Source organism: Necator americanus, chromosome I (assembly GCF_031761385.1).
Source record: "Necator americanus strain Aroian chromosome I, whole genome shotgun sequence".
Taxonomy (NCBI): domain Eukaryota; kingdom Metazoa; phylum Nematoda; class Chromadorea; order Rhabditida; family Ancylostomatidae; genus Necator; species Necator americanus.
Window position 1 is genome coordinate 23,794,829 of NC_087371.1, and position 16,338 is coordinate 23,811,166.

Consider the following 16,338-nt stretch of genomic DNA (forward strand, 5'->3'; position numbering starts at 1 on the left):
TCTTAAAAGGAAAACCTGGATTGGACAACATTGGTGCATTGGTTATTTAGAAGGAAATCTCTAAGAATCGTTTGTTATTTACCAGTTGGCTAAATATTACGTGATTGTAAAATATGGTAATAAAATCATCTATTTTTTCTACTTCAATTACCCTGACCTGTATTAGTATCTATTTTACAGAAACATTCGAAAAACCTCACGTACAAACGGCTTACGAGGTACGATGACCAGAAAAGAGTCAACATCCTTGTTAAAGTGCATGTCCCTTTTTGTTTCTCTATTGATTCGGCTGCTTTTCCAAACAGACCCCGTTCTTGTAGATTCTGTGGCGGGTTAGGGCGGGTGGATGAAGTCAGTGTTCCACTTGTGTCGCAGCCCCCTTTAATTTGTCTTGTTTCAGTCTTTTGTCGACCATTGGGCTCAGGTTTCGGGAGCATTTGTGTGTTCCTCCCTTTATTTCGGACCCCTCCCCGATCCCAGTTTACGCGGCGGCGGCGGCAATTCGTCCGCTGACCATTCCTGCTATGACGGTGTTATTTCTCACCTTCATACCACTATTTGCAGGTATGTGGTTTTATCCTTTGTTAGCCGTTTCCCTGAGTTCTCGTGTACTTCAACTGTGTACTATAACGGACTTAGGGCAAACTAAATACACTTGTTTAATTAGCAAATTTACGACAGCTCCTCTGTAATGTCCACTGTCTTCTCTATATTTACTTCCTCTTATGTGATTGACGTAAGATAATCACTCGTGAGTCTTCGTTCGTTCCTTTCTGTTATCGCTATTACCTTACCAAGGTCCTACCTTAAGAGAAATTATAGCAAATTGTGCACTGCATGCTGCAGAGGAAATAATCTTCCATAGTTTTCCTGCTTTTTATCTACGACTAGTCCATTATGCCATATTATATATAATTAGTCAATTATACTATATCAATAGTATAAAATCGGGTCGGGATTCTAGAGAAATGTTAGAAAATGGTGATGGTCGAACAAATATTACCGTTGATCACCTTGAGGTACGTCACACAGTGACTGCCTGCCAGGAACATAGCTAGCGGGAGGAAGCTGGCTGGTTAGCATTGAATGTGATCATTGTTGGGTCGTAATTAAGATTATGTTTGGAAAAGTATAGAAAATATATAGTCAAGTATAGAAAATACGTCCATGATCACAGAACCTTTTGTCTGGGAGGGATATTTCGTGAAGGGCTAGGACTGAACGGAATAGGACCATCTGAAAACTGCTGCGCTGCATATTTCTTGGTTCACTGCCTTTCAGGAGCTATAGGTAGAACTACTTTTTTGAGCGTAAAGCTCACTAGGCCAAGTTTGGTGAAAATGTAGATACATTTGATTGTAAACTTGTTTATACCTAATTTATGAACCACAGCCTTCCGTTAATGCATCTACGATTATCGATCTAGAGTAGCCTTTGGAATTTATGGAGTTTTCAATCCATGGCATTTTGAGTAACATTTTCGAGAGGCGGACGCAAATGGCAGAAAACAAAGGTCCATACAGTCGAAATTTCCCACTCTCCATGAATTTTCTCTCATTATTTTCTATTTTGCGCTGGTCCAACTTCACAATTTGTTCATGAGCATTATCAAAGAAAAATGTATGGTGTGATACGATGAATTTCCATTGCGAGAGCTCTCGAAAGCATTCACTCACGATCTTCGTATGAGGATATCAATATTTGCATTGGTTTCGATCCGGCTACTTCTCGAATAGCAGCGATCACATTTAGGTTTCGAAAAAAATAGAACTCATCTAGCGGACAGCTTCCTCTTTGAGGTCAACAAAACACAATCACGAACACAGTCAGCACAATCGCGCAGCGGTACCACGAAACTAGTCGTGCGCTTTGTCCAGCGCAAATAAAGTTGGTGTCAGATAGGAGCGAAGCGCAAAAAAATAGAGATTGAAAGCAAACATTATTGAGAATAAACGAGTTGTTGTTCGGGCGCTGTTTTAGTTTGGTTCGTAGATTTTAGTTTAGAGCGCAGCTGCATCAAATGAAAACAAATATTCAGAGAATGCAGATTTCCCAAAGCAAAATAGTGGTTTTTTGTTCTCTTTTTTTCTTGGTGCACTAAAATTGTTGAGACACGTTTCTTTGTCATTTGTGTTTCCCATTGTTTACTCATGACTCCTTCGTTATTTCTTCTTCTTTTATAGGCGTAAGGCTGGCCCGCGCATTCGATATACTTACCCTCCGGAGGGAACTTAAAGGCAGCATGTCACGTATTTGGTAAGGGAATCCATGGGTAAATCTAGAGATGGGGTTGAAGATAAGACAGGGGTGGTTCCACTCATCTCTCCCTAATCGTCCTAAAAAAACCGCGTAGGAACCGCTTTGGTTCCTACGAGAAACGATAGAATGCTCCTCTATGTGTACGATCTGGTCCCCTCAGCAGCCTATTCATAGGTTTCACTTGAATAGGAAGTCAAGGGGAGCCAACTGCCCTTCGACCGCTGTGCAGCTAGATGCGGCGCGTGTACAAGAGTGGCGCGTTGCAACTGAATCCTCGAGGAATCAGGAACAGAGTCTTTCACACCGTTTTTTTACGACGATTAGGGAGAGATGAGCGGAACCACCTCGGATATGGCAATCTATAATACTATCTCCAGCTTTTCCCACGGATTACCTCGCCACGTCAGATTCGCGGCATGCTGTCTTTGACGTGGAAATGAAATATGATTCGATTGGTTTTCTGACGCAAACTCGTTGCAGAATGTATTTCACTATAGGACCTTACCGCTTCGTCGCTAAAGATATACAGTGCTGGGATGATCGGATATAGTAGGATCAAAACGACATGAAGCACGGTGCAATTGCGTACGCGGCTTCTCTCGAGGTGGTGCGGTGGAGCGTAGCGGTTAGGAGCGAACTGGGACCCTTGCTGGCACCACCCATAATTCCAAATCTGAATGGTCCCACCTCGGTCCCAAATGCAGCCTCCACTGCGCCGTTTCCAGCGCGTACGCAAATGCACCATGCTTCATGTCGTTTTGACCCGACTATATTTACAAAGCTGCGTGAGCCTTCTCTATGGCCTTCTATTCATGTTTTTGATATGATAGCAGAATGCCACGTCCACATCTTCCTAGATGGATGACTCATCTTTCTTAATACATTTTATTAGATCATCTGTTAGCAGTTAATGTTGCTAAATTAGTGCTGAGATGAAATTAGTCAGTTTTCCAGCAATAAGTTATTCCTTAATTCATCACAGAGACTGAATTTTCATAACTTTCCTTTTTTCACTTGTTACAAATTAAATCGTGGTCACAAACTACGTCATAGAAATTACAAATTCGTTCATAACTTCAATAATGAACTAAATTTGTTGTTTTGCGAAATTTATTATTATACTATGTAGGATATCATGTAGGTTTTTTTGCATTTCCTTTTTTCCCACAGTCATTAGGAAAGAAAAGAACCTCAGTATTCGCGTATCCACTCGGTGAAAAGTGTAAGCTCAAAAACGCATTGTTCGAGGAGGAAGTTCCAGAAGGAGCCTACTGAGAGCAGCAGCAAACGAAATTGACGATATTGGGATCTCTCCACGAAAAGTTAGGGCTAGATTAGGCACGAGTAAAGTCTCTCCTTGTGTTGAAAAACGGCGCTGAAACGGTCTTATGATCCAAACTTCTCTACGCGGTACGCATGCGACCGCAGCCATACGCGTCGCGTCGCGCGTGCATGAAAACTCAAAGGGCGACTGGTGCTATCTCTTCCGCTCGCTGACAAACGCAGTGAGTATGAATGCTAACGCAAACGAGACGTTGTTAGGTGCCTTGTTAGGAACGTTCGAACAACAAGGCCGTTTTCCACGCGACTTTTTGCGTAAATTACGATGAATTGAGCGTGGTCACATTCATACTCATGATGTGCACCTCAAAGCTGTATTTTCGTGAAGGAATCTCAAAATTGCCACCCTCAAAATTGCGATGAACTCCATTTTCTCCATCCACTGGATAAAATCGCACGTGAATCCAAAAAGCTAATTTTCAATGTTTTGTTCTCTTTTTTTCCGACATCATGTAACTCTTCATCTCCAATAAGTCCATGCCTGTACAGAGTTCACTTCTCCAAAGGAATCACCCCACGAATCTGGGATGGTACGGGTTTCAGGTGGATTATGTCTATGCGGGGTCCTAGATTGTGGGAAAGACGATGATTCCGTTCATTTCTCCCTAATTTCCGTTAAAAAACGGCACGGAAAATGCGGCACGAGTACAAGACTGGCGCGCTCCAATCGAACTCATTGTGGAAAATAGCGTCCGGACCGCTCAAAGCGACTGGCAATAAATAACCCGTGTCCCACCCGTTTCTGCAATCTACGATCCCGTACAATCTTTGATCATCGGAAATCCACATCACGTCAGATTCGTGGGGTGATGCCTTTAAAGAGTTATTATTGTTGAATAAAGCACGAAACATCTATAAGAGGTTGCTGAAGCAACTCTAGTCGACTTATCCTAAAATTTGCTCATATTCATAAGTTTGCAGCATTGCTTATCGACACATGTCGATGCGAATCCAAGGAAAAAAGGATTGAAATGAAACAAGTAGAAATTAGTGATGAGAAAATTGAAGGACTCGGAGGTGGGAGACCACGGAAACAACACCACCGGAATGGTTCAGAGCTACGGAACCGGTTTATTGACAAATATTCTGTATTTTCTGGGAATATTTCGTCCTTTTACATGGTGAACCCGTCCACAAAGAGCAATAGGTTACAGCTTCCGGTACTGTCTACTGAGAAGTGTTCATGTTTGTATTCGATTGAGATAATACTGCGAATGATTCGATGCGGAGACGGTACTGTTCCCTAATCTTGTGCTTTTAAAACCACTGAAGCCGTGCAAAAAGATTTCTGGTGCACATTTATCAATCCCATATCTACAATCCATCGAAATGGTGTCATTGTGAAGATAAGTTCTTGTCCATAGGCAGTAGGCACGAAATTAGGAGTCTGTTTTCGTGCTGCGCGTGATCCTCGACCTTCACTTGGAATGATCGCGCAATCAACTCAGAATTTCGCAATTTTGAGTCTTCCAGAGAACGAAGTTTGCTTCTGCTGTTTGGGCTGGTTTTCTCTTTTCATTTTATCATCGAGTTTTGATTCTCATCGAAAACATGAATGCATCCCCTGTGCGCTGTTCTTTAGTGTTTTTTTAGTGATGGTCTTTCCACTTTTGAATGAATTTTTTCCGTAAGAATCGCCCAGTATCAACTCTCCCTTGTGCCGTAATCCATTTTAAGCATCGTGGATGCAGAAATTCATGAGATGTCTTTGATCTGCACCACCGACACCTATTCCTGCTGTCCTCACTTTTCAATGTTTTTCGTGGACCTCCTGTAGACTTGGTGTCGATTTTTGTGTCGCTGCCGGTTTTTTCCCCGAAATTTAACATTTGACTTCTTTTTGTGAAATGTTTCATGAACCTGCACCAAGTTAAATCGGTGGAAAGATACATTGCTTGGAATACTGAAGGTGTTTGTCCCTCCTGTTTTTTGACACACTTCAACTTGCTGCACCTCTATCGCTCATTAACTTCCTCTTTCACATCTCTTTCCAATCAAAGCAAATACTTTTTGAACACTATGAATCCGAATTTATTATGAACTGTGTGTACCAGTTAGTAATATTATTATTAGTTTATGAATTCAGTTCTTGTGGAAAGTTTTATTGGCCCACCCAACTCATGAAGCAATTTTTACTGGTCTAATGCCTTGTGGGTGAGGTAGAATTTCTGCTAGAGTTCGGGTACCTACGAAGCATTTAATTCAATCCACTTTTAACATCTATCCATCTACATTTCCTTTAAATTTTCGTTGCCTTTCTTTTCCTGTACTGTTTCAGTTGAGGATGTTTCTTTCGCTCTCTTCGATTACAAGATTTTAGGTTAACTAGCGAATTAGCATTAGGATCAGCCCTTCGCCATCAATCCGAATCTTGTACACTGTAGCGCTCCAAAAATGACATCGGTACTTACCCATACTTACATGTAGGGTATTACATACTTACTACAAAATTGTCGTGAGATTGCCACCGGTAAAAATTTCATGCAGCGCAAGTTGAATTTCGAGATGGCGCCACTCCCTAGAACCTTTTGACGACGCTGTGAAAAACTCTGGCATTCTTTGAATCAACGGCGTATTCATTTGGCTCACTTAATTGCCTTGTGGTAATATTCATTCAATAGAAATATGATGAAAATATGTCTATCTTGAAATTCCTATTCACAACAAACATTAGCGGGAAGGTTCGTTGCTCCCACGTCACAACAATAAACTATGAGCTGCTTCAGCATCAACAAATTGTTTAACAGACAGCGGCAGGTTTTTCTTTAGGTCGACAGTATTTGAGAGCTTCTGGAGGAGTGAGTTGAAATGTCGAAAAGAAATCTATTTGGAAACTCCAAGTGATTTTTCCAAAGTTTCCACTCAATTTATCATTTTCTAAAATTTCCTAGGATTTCACGAGTAATATTGCTGCTTAATGCTTAGTATGCGTGTGGTTATGCTTCACTGAAGTTTGTTTGCTCCTGGAATGGTGCTTGAAATGCGTTCAGCGTTTGTTAGAACAATTTCCAATAATTAAGTAATTTACGTAATTGATTACCTTCCTTCTTAACAATTTCTTACAGAAGCCTGGCCGGCCTGGAATACGCAAAGTTTACAGCAGAGCTACTCGTACGAACCGACCTCCTCTCAAAATCACCTCACTTACAATTCCTACGCAGCAGAACCGAGTGTGTCGTACCAACAACCGTTCTCGTTCGATTTCTCGCAACTCTTTCCGCAGCAACATGCAGCGGCTGCAGCCACCGCATCCGCTTACGCTACCAGTGCTACACAATTTGCGCAGAATTTTGTTCATCAGGGAGCGACCGCACCTCCGGTGAATGCGCAGGTAAGGCTGATGAGTTAACTTAGTTAGTTAAATCACCGGTTACTCTCCACGCTAGAAATGATGACAAATTACAGGTGGATCATCAGAATATCGAAAAGTATAGTCAGTACTTAGATATACTAAGAAACGCCTACGGAATTCAATTGCCAGGAGAACTCGGACAGAAGTCGCAACCAGCGTACGAGTTGTCTTCGTACCCGACTGCAACAGCGACGACATACCAAGCGGGTGCAAGCCCTTATTTGACAGCAGCGCAGACGACCAGTAACACGGGCGTTGTTCAGCATTCCGTTCAGCATCCGACGGCGACTTACACTGCTGCTACGTCTAATCCTCAGCCTCAGGCTCAGTATCAAGTCTATCAACCGCAACCTACCGTATATGAAAAACAACAGCAGGTGACCTATCAGAATGTGGCGCAGCCAGTCCAGTCGTCAGGACTTTACTCACAAATCTCGTATCCTGACACAAAATCCCACTCAACCATGCAGCAAATTGTTCCGAGTATGCAGATTCAACAACAACAGCAAATTCGACAGCAAATTCAACAGCAAATTCAGCAGCAAATTGTAGAACATGCAGCACAGCCGACTTATAGCACACCATATCCTGTTCCAGCTCCAATTCCTTCGTCAACAGCCCCACCACACTCATACGAAACAGTTTCCTACCCTACTTATAGCTCCTCACTCTCCGTTTCGCAGCCACAGTATCCACAACCACAAAGTGTGCAATATCCTGGACTACTTCCTTCACAAACGAGTTCACCGGTTCACCCGCAGCCGGCTTACACTACGCAACTTCCATCACATCCACAACCTTCCGTTCCCTCGCCGTATCCCCAACCACCCGCTTCGCCTACGGACATGCAGTCGCAACAGGTGGGTGTTGGTAATTACAATAAAAAATGAGATCTTTAGTAGTGACTAAGAGTTCCAAGTGGGACCTAAGAGACCATCCTTTTTCTTAACCTCGAAATTTTATCCAATATTCTGCAGACAAATTTCGAGAGAAGGGACAAAATTATGTGAGAATAAAGAGAACGAGAACATCTGTGATCAAAATACGATTAGGTTGAATGATTGAAATTGTCTGGATTTGAACAAAATCACTTTAATCGCACTACCTACGCTAACGTTTTCTGTGATTCTCATAGATCCTAGAATTTCCCTCAAAAACAACGACATTTTCTTCAAAAAAAATACAAAGTCAACAATGCAAAGAGAGTTTTGTTAGATGTTAATTTGTGATTATACAGTACCAAGTCCATTTCCCAAGTAGTTCTCCTTTGAGGAGTTTATTGTGTACTGTACTATCACTAAAAAAGTTAGCATCTATTGATTCAAGTGTTTCGATCCGTTCGTTGATCAACTAAAAGAATGTGCTATTCCAGACCGACAGGTATCCGCCATCGTATCAGACGGCTGTTTTTTCGACCTATAATGGCCAATCAACACCGCCAAAGCCACAAGTACGTAACAACTTAGCGTCTGTTAAATTATAAACCGAATTATAAATTTTAATTTAAACTTAATAATTTAAAATTATAAATTTTGTGATAACGAAGGAAATTGTTCTTAGGTCTACACTTACAAAGGACCCGATCATGGCGTAAAACCTACATACAGGTGAGCGTTCACCTAGATCATCGACTATTGACTCGTTCACATATAAATATGAATAGGACTAAATTCGTTCTTACGTGACATAAATGGCCTGCCCGAGAAAAAAATTTTTGAAAGACAGAAAGAAAGAAGACTTCTAAAAAAACTCTATTTTTTCCGGTTCTTTTTTGTAATTTTCCAATTTTATATCTTCTAAATCATTTATTTTTCTCTCTATTCATCAGATACTATAGTGTTCCCATCTTCAAACCACTCTTCATTAAGTATAATACATCCAACATATCTTTCCTTTCATTACAACGAGCGCACGAGTACATATCATTCCTCCTAGCCGTTCACCAATGACGTCATTTTTTAAGAATTTAATCCTCGTAACTCTCACAAAATGCAGCCTTGCAGCACCGTTTTGGAGTTTTGCGAAAGCAGGAAAGATCATTGCAGCCTGAATCCTTTGAATTTGGGGACAGAAAGCAAATTCTTGGATAATAATCCTCTGGTTAGGTTGTTGTTGGATTTCCATCTCAAAATAGACGAAAATTTTTCAGTTTTGAAGGTAATATGAACACCTTTTCACAAAACTATCACATCGATACCACATACAAGGGAAGTACGTTTCCTCTTGCGAAAGGAAACGAACTCCAACCCTCTAAAGTCAACACAAACTCTTCTGCTTACTCCACTCACGAATTTATTGGACAGATCGCCTGAAGTCGACAATATGTTCAGCCGGGAGAGCGCGACGCGTCTGCTGCAGCGTACTCCTCTTCTCTGTTTGACAGATACACACCTCCCCATTTTTTTTATTTACCGCAATCGGAGACGCACGCACTCTCCTGGTTGATTATATTCGGTGAAAACTACACAGTACAGCTACAGTAGTAGTTCACAATGCTGAGAGATAAAAAAAGCACGACCCTGGCCGCGTTCTTGTATGTGTCTGGTGGTTCCGGTCCGAATGTGATCAACAATATTTCACTGCAGTAGCGAAAAATGTATGTATGTACCTATGTATGTAGTATTCAAATGTTACAGCACAAATACTGGCTCCCAATACATCTCACCTTCCGAACAGGCCATAGTCGATGCTAATACTGTAGCTGAACCGGAGACCATAGGAAGCATATACGGTGGAGGAGTAAGTTCAATATTGAACATAGTTTTGTCCAGTTAGATAATGACTCTTTAGGATCTCGCCGAACCAGCAGTTTACCCTCCGCACACTCAACCGTCGGTTCCACCCATGACACGTCCTACTACTCCACGACCCACATCAACTCGTCCTCGTCCTACCGTGCCACCGACTAAGCCTTCAACGAGGCTACCGATGTCCACGAAAACTCCAGAAATAGCTGTTTCAGCACAAGCTTTGACTCAGCAGGTAAAATGAATGAATAATAAGATTGATTTTATTTGGTGGAGCGATGTAATTGCGAGATTCACTGTCGGACATATGTTCGCAGCGGGTGACTCTGTATTGTTATCGTTGATGGTGTGGATTGCGTCAACGATTAACGCGTAGGTGTGTTATCTGACGGGATTAACTCCCGGTCAGACAGGTGCACTAGTGAATGCCTCCTGAGCCAGCAATGACTTGCTCAAGATCCAGTCGTGGTCCGCTAACACTTAGGAAGAATAGCCAAGGAAACATCTTCCCGATAGTGCTTCTTCACCCTACACTCAGCGATGTCATGTCTAGCGCTGCAACCGGTTCATGACGGGGTTTTTCATTGCGTCCACTGTGCGCGACAGCTCCTCCTATAATCTTGTGTGCTAATCTGTCCGTCGACAGGTGTCCGTTGAGGGTGGAGTCACGAATTCTGAAAATTACGCAACATTCGGGATGGGATAGCCACTAATGGGATCACAAGGTAAATGAGAATCTGTATTACGGACAGGAAGTGCTTGTTATTGTGTGTCGGAGTTGTGGAAGTGTGTGGATGACGTCATTGACCAACGGAAGAGAATCGTAAGTGACCGAAAGAATCCAAAGTCTCACAAAAGGCAAGCTCAACAGACCAAATTAAAAATAAAATTAAAACAAACGAATAAAATAAAAATAACTAAAAACTTATTTAAACCGTAGTTGAAGTGCATGTTGTACTGCTTATTGGATTACCCACGGACTACTGTGGTTCTTTTTTTGTAGCAGCTTCCTTCAACACGGCTTTCAGAATCCAGAAGGAATGAATTTTTGAGATCCTAAGTTGTTCCGAAGAAGAATATTATTAATGTACTTAATGTATTAATATGCTATACAATTAAAACATTACGACAGTATTACAGTGGTTATTTCTCCAATGATTTACAAAAATCCACCAATAATTTGTGCCTAAATCCGTATTTGCGTTTCTTCAAATTAGAAGTGAAGACAGAATTCTTAAAAATTAGATTAGACCTTCTCGAAGCAGGTGAAGGTCTTTTATCCAAGCAAAGCCTCTTGGAACATCTAACGTGATCAATAAATAAACGCACGTGAATCAGCTACGGGTGGAATTTTGTGAACAAGTACACTCAGACGATTTTTCAAGATTAGAAAAAGGTGAAAGAGTAACGATTTGTGAAAAAGTGCTTGTAGCATATCGCATTGCTATGCTTGATTTGCGTTTGAAGAAGAATGTGGATTATTTGTCTAGCTAAAACATGGCAAGTTCGCTTATTTCCAGTCAGCTAAATAGAAATACCATTTTTTCAAGTTGGACAATTCTTGCTGTTAGTTGATAGTATCATTTTTGAGTGAGAAATAGCAGCTTTGAACAGACTTTTTTGAGCGATCTTCAAATCAAGAACTCATATTTGTACTTGCCAGATTCGACGCCTACCCGCCGTTCTTTATTTGGATTCTCGAATGGAAGGAAGCGCAGAGCTGGAAACGTTGTTGAGAGACACCTACGGATTGCCCTTAGTGGCTTTCTATGTGGATAAAGTAGGAACATCAATCTTTTCTTAAAAGCGCCTCCTCAAAATCGCTGTCTTCAGCTGGGTCGACCGCAATTGGCACAGAAGCACCTTCATCAATTAACCGCACACAAAGGCCTACCGTACCTCTTCATCTGTGGCACTTTTATTGGCAGTAAGTCGCCCTATCTCGCGTTAATTATTCTTCGAGTAGGTTCTATCATCAAGATGTCCGAACTTTTTCCAGGTGAACAGCATATCCAGAATTACCACAAAAACGGACAAATCCCACAACTGGTAGAGTATGTCTGTGGGGACGATCGAAAAAAGAAGAAAAACAAGAAGACATCATCTTAAAATATTGTTTTACATAGTATTTCGATTTTATTTATTGTACTTAGATCAAGGGTTCGTCTTGAAAAGTTTTATATTTGAACTGTGCCGACCACCTCTTTCACAATCTCAGCAGGGAATCCGTTCGTGCGTCTCCTTGTTCTGAATCGTTTTCGTTCAAAATTCTGCCGAGTCTCACACCGTGCCCGTTCAGATGTTCGTTGTGTGCAGAAGGTCTGCTGCCAGAATCATTCCCTCTTTCTTCGCTTTCCACGAATTCTACTTTGCTTGAACAACCGAATAAAATAACTTAATTTTTCGATGATGAGATGAGTCGCGGATGTGCAGCAAATGTCGTCGTTCTCGCGCTCTTATCCTTCTGTTCGTGCGGTAATCCGCGCGCTGGGCAGGTGTCACCAACGAACACGCGTTCGTGTGGGCGAGCACTAAGTCGTTCCATGCGGTGAACAGAAACGATTGAATCAAAATAAGTTGTAATGATCTTTCAAATAATTTCTGGCTAGAATCGAGGAACAAAGAAGAAATTTATGGTCGCTTAAAAAGTAGAGGTGATCGAATCAGTCAATCAACTTGCTGGAAAGGCAAAATCCAAGCATCCTAAATCAAAATTAACATACGGAAATAAGCAAAGGAATCAGATTTATTGTAGGTTTTAAAGCAGCACAACGTATCCGGATTGGTTTTTAATTATCTGAGATCTAAGCGCAATGAGATTAAATTTTTACCAACGGGACCCCAAGCTACCACCATATCTTTAATGGACCGCGTTTATTCCAATAGATAACATACAATGAATGTAAGGCTCGGCAAATAATTCAGCAATAATAATTCAGTGTGTTCATAAAAACTGCTGAGTTAAAGGCAAAATTTTTAAAACAACTGCTCTCTCATTTTCTTTTACCACCGCAAGAATGACGAGCAGGAGAAAAGGTAATGAGTGATTTAGGCTTTGCGAGCTCCACTTCATTTTAGCCGTACCCATATTCTACAACTATTCAAGCGTTTTAAAGGAAATTTTAAGGACTAGCGATCAGGGATTCGCTACATATTTCTTGTCTCCTTTCTAATGCGAACATTTCTAATGTTGCGCATTCAAAACTTGAAGCATTAGAAAAAAGCCGCCGTGGTAAAAGTGAAGGCAGAGAATTATAAAATGATAATGTTGGATCCATCCAAGAACACATAGGTGTATACGGAAGGACGATTATGAGCGCCCAATTTCTTTCTAACAATCCAGAAAAAGGCGTGTGAAAAAAGTGTTATGAGATTCCGTCTCCACAACGATGCAACTTATTACGAATAGCATTAGGACGTGAACAATGTGTATACGATTGGCTGAACTTCTTATTAGAGTTGTACTGCGGTAATATTGCGAACTGTGGAGTTGCCTGCGTTCTATCACGTAATAAGTGGCATCGTTGGGAGGGTGAAATCACACAGAGCGGTTTCACACACATTTCTTGGTTTGCTAAGCGAACCTGGCCGCTTTAGTTCCACTTTAGCTATTTACTCATAGGCATATTTCAAAATCTTCAATTATAGGAACACTTACTTTTGAATCGCTTTGAACTCAAAGCTGTAATAGGTCGAAATTCCAAAAAATGATCATTTTTCAAAGTTTTTTCTACCTTCCTAGTTCGATATTGATTATCCTGAACAAAGCCAAATTAAAGTTCATTTTTCTAGAATGTTTCGGTTCAATTTCAGCTACTTTTACCAGAGAACTAATGATTGATTTCAAGATGAGGCGATACTTCTGAAATCGGCCCAAATGAAGGAAAAAGTTCCAATATTGATTAAGTTGAGTCACTTCATACGGACATTCAAGAAACCTACCTACCAAGAAATTAAAGGACTCTTTACAACCCGACAAAGTCTGGATCTTGTACTGCATGCAGTTTCCACGTAAGACTGAGTAAAACTTGTGGATATCACGGTTCGTATCGAAGCTAAGAACATGTCTCCGTCTTCGAACATGTCACACTAAAACCGGGCTACCGTATGGTTACCACCAAGTACAAATAAAAAGATGCACTACCATACAATGAACGATTTCGTAGCGGCAATTTTTTCCCGAAAGGAACGCTTTTTTCTCACTCTGGCTAAATAATAAGGGAAGGGTTCTAAGCATCCATCTGTAATAAAGGAGAACACCAATGAGATATTCACACCTTCTAACTCTCATATGTTTCCTACTGAGAAGTGATCGCAGCCGTAAATAATCTTCTGGGCGGTAAATCAAGGTCGCTGCCGGTCCGATTCCACGACGTCGTCATTGCAACCATGGAGCACCATTAAAGTGAATGAGACCGGCACTACGGGACATCGAGCCATATCTCAGCTGATAATGAGAGTGTAAATGAGAAGATCGGATGCCTCAAAGACCTCTACTCCTTTTACAGAATCCGTCTTCCAAAAAAAAATAGTTTCAAAATGTTGGTTTTTCCAGTTAAAGATGAATTTAATAATAACAAACCAACAAAAAGAAAATAAACTGTATACCAGTATGTGTACAACTATCTACAAGAAAAAAAACAGGTGGAATGAAGAAATCGAATTGGAAACAGGCACATTTGAACATTTTTCGAGGTTAACGTAACACATCAACGAGAGACGCAATGATACTCGTAGTCGTTAAATTAGCGCATTTGGAGTACTGTAGCGCAATGGAAGTACGGTATTTAGGCAAGAAAAAGTGACAGAATAAGAAGATTTAGGAAAAGTTACTAGTGTTTAACATTAGTTAAGCAACTGATACAAAAACAATGTTGTCCAAGCGCTTTTACGCAAGGAGCTGGGCCAATCCCGAAAGCGAGTGGAGCCGGAGCAACGGCAAAGGTCGCTGCCGATGAAGCTGGAGTTGTAATCTGCTCTCCAGCTCGAAGAGCGATCAGCTGTTTTTGAAGCTCGTGGTTACGCATGGTCAACTGACGAATCCTGGAGGTTAAGGAAGAATGATTAATGAAAATAATAAAGTTCTCGGATTGCTTACCAGTTGCTTGCGAGTAGCAAAGTGTTGATCTTGCTCATTTTTCTAGAAGACGAATCCTGAGAATACGGTAAGCAACTTCGCAATTCTTCAAGCGCCTCATTTAGATCGTGCATTCGTTTCCGTTCTCGTGAATTTATTGATGTTCGCATAATATTTTGCTCCTTAAACACAAAGTACATGCCAGAGCAAAAAACAAAAACAAATTCCACATAACTAACAAAGTTTTTCAGCATATTCCCCGGGAAAAAAAACCAGTAAATTTTCCACAAATAGAACGGCATTTGGCACACAACAAAAATTCTGACCTCCTCATTGAGAGCAAGTAATTTACGCCTCGGCTCTCCATCCGGTCTCTGCTTCCGAACATACGGCTCGATTTCATCGTCCGAAAGAAGAGAACGCTGCAAAAGAGGTAAAAAGGTAAAAATTTTCGACAGATTTCACATTTAAGATGCTCATCAAATTCCAGACTCATCTAGTTTCATCTAATAATATCCTGAAAATTGTAGACGTTAATTATCTTTATGAAATAGAACGCGATGATATTGAAGAACACTAATATGAAAAAAAGTCCGCAATTTTTAACCCATGCTAAGAGATTATCTTTGTTTTCTTAGTATTTCTAAGACATTATTAGGCTAAAAATGACTGTATTTCTCATTCGGGAACATGTTTAACAGAATCACTACAAAACGAACAGAAAAGCACTTAAGTGCTTGAAAGAATAATGCGAAAAAGTAGTAGACAATAGTGTTGAAAATCTATCGAACAAAATCCACTAAAATGAATCGAATAAATCTTTAAAAAGTTGAATAGAAGCTCACAGCAGACAGCAAAAAATGTAAGACCTTCAAAAAGAAATCCTGGATGAAAAAAAAAACTTCTCCAAGTCTATGGAATTGACAGAAATGATTCAAAACTCAGGCTTCTTGGTGAATTCAGTTGCTGTTCAACTAAAATTTTTCAGTAATCACATAGCCGAAATAGAGGAATGTGCTATTGTGCACATGAATTCAACTAAATATTTTGGTCTAAGTACTCTGATTCCCTTAGGAATGAGCAAAAAATCGGGCAGAAAACTAAAATATTTGTGACATCATTTATCCCTCAAAAATTGAATGGATTCGCGAAAGTTAGAAGCATCCGAACTACAGTCTACAGTTACAGTAACATTTGAACCATATACTACTTGACTGATACATACGTCTGAAAAGGCACAAAAATTCGAACATTTGGATCTTTGATGCAAATATGATCAAAAGTGCGGCCTCCGGTGAGTTTTAAGCTAAAAGGATGCTTTAAAATGATTACGATAACGTGAATATCGTGTGATATAGTACATTTATTGATTTGTTCACTGATTGTGATATCGCGGAAACGATATCATGAATTCCAGCTCAAAATGATTTGATTGGTGTTTGAATGAAAAGGAACGGGAAGAACAATCGGTGAAGAAACAATTGGGAATATTTTTTCATTTTAAAAATATTATGAACTATCTATAAACTCACCGGTCTAGGATTTGGAGAGGGCGTGCCCAT

The 16,338-nt window shown here is 40.5% G+C and overlaps 2 protein-coding genes across 3 annotated transcripts; one reads left to right on the plus strand and one right to left on the minus strand.

Annotated features, from left to right (window-relative positions):
• Window positions 1-524: 524 nt before the first annotated feature.
• Window positions 525-11,808, plus strand: RB195_006663 (uncharacterized protein; the record flags this gene model as incomplete). 2 transcript variants are annotated; one of them, XM_064179874.1, is made up of 11 exons in its annotated part: window positions 525-564; window positions 4,522-4,617; window positions 6,666-6,931; window positions 7,006-7,812; window positions 8,325-8,402; window positions 8,513-8,559; window positions 9,589-9,691; window positions 9,743-9,934; window positions 11,363-11,479; window positions 11,533-11,626; window positions 11,699-11,808. In XM_064179874.1, the coding sequence occupies 11 exons, from the start codon at window positions 525-527 to the stop codon at window positions 11,806-11,808; spliced, it is 1,950 nt and encodes a 649-aa protein (XP_064036795.1). The 2 variants fall into 2 exon arrangements, with proteins under 2 accessions (XP_064036795.1, XP_064036796.1); XM_064179875.1 differs by lacking the exons at window positions 525-564; window positions 4,522-4,617 and adding an exon at window positions 3,648-3,764 and having other exon boundaries at window positions 6,666-6,770; window positions 6,824-6,931.
• A 2,723-nt stretch (window positions 11,809-14,531) lies between these two features.
• Window positions 14,532-16,338, minus strand: RB195_006664 (uncharacterized protein; the record flags this gene model as incomplete). Its single annotated transcript, XM_013441883.2, has 4 exons — window positions 14,532-14,742; window positions 14,798-14,958; window positions 15,103-15,198; window positions 16,309-16,338. The coding sequence occupies 4 exons, from the start codon at window positions 16,336-16,338 to the stop codon at window positions 14,532-14,534; spliced, it is 498 nt and encodes a 165-aa protein (XP_013297337.2).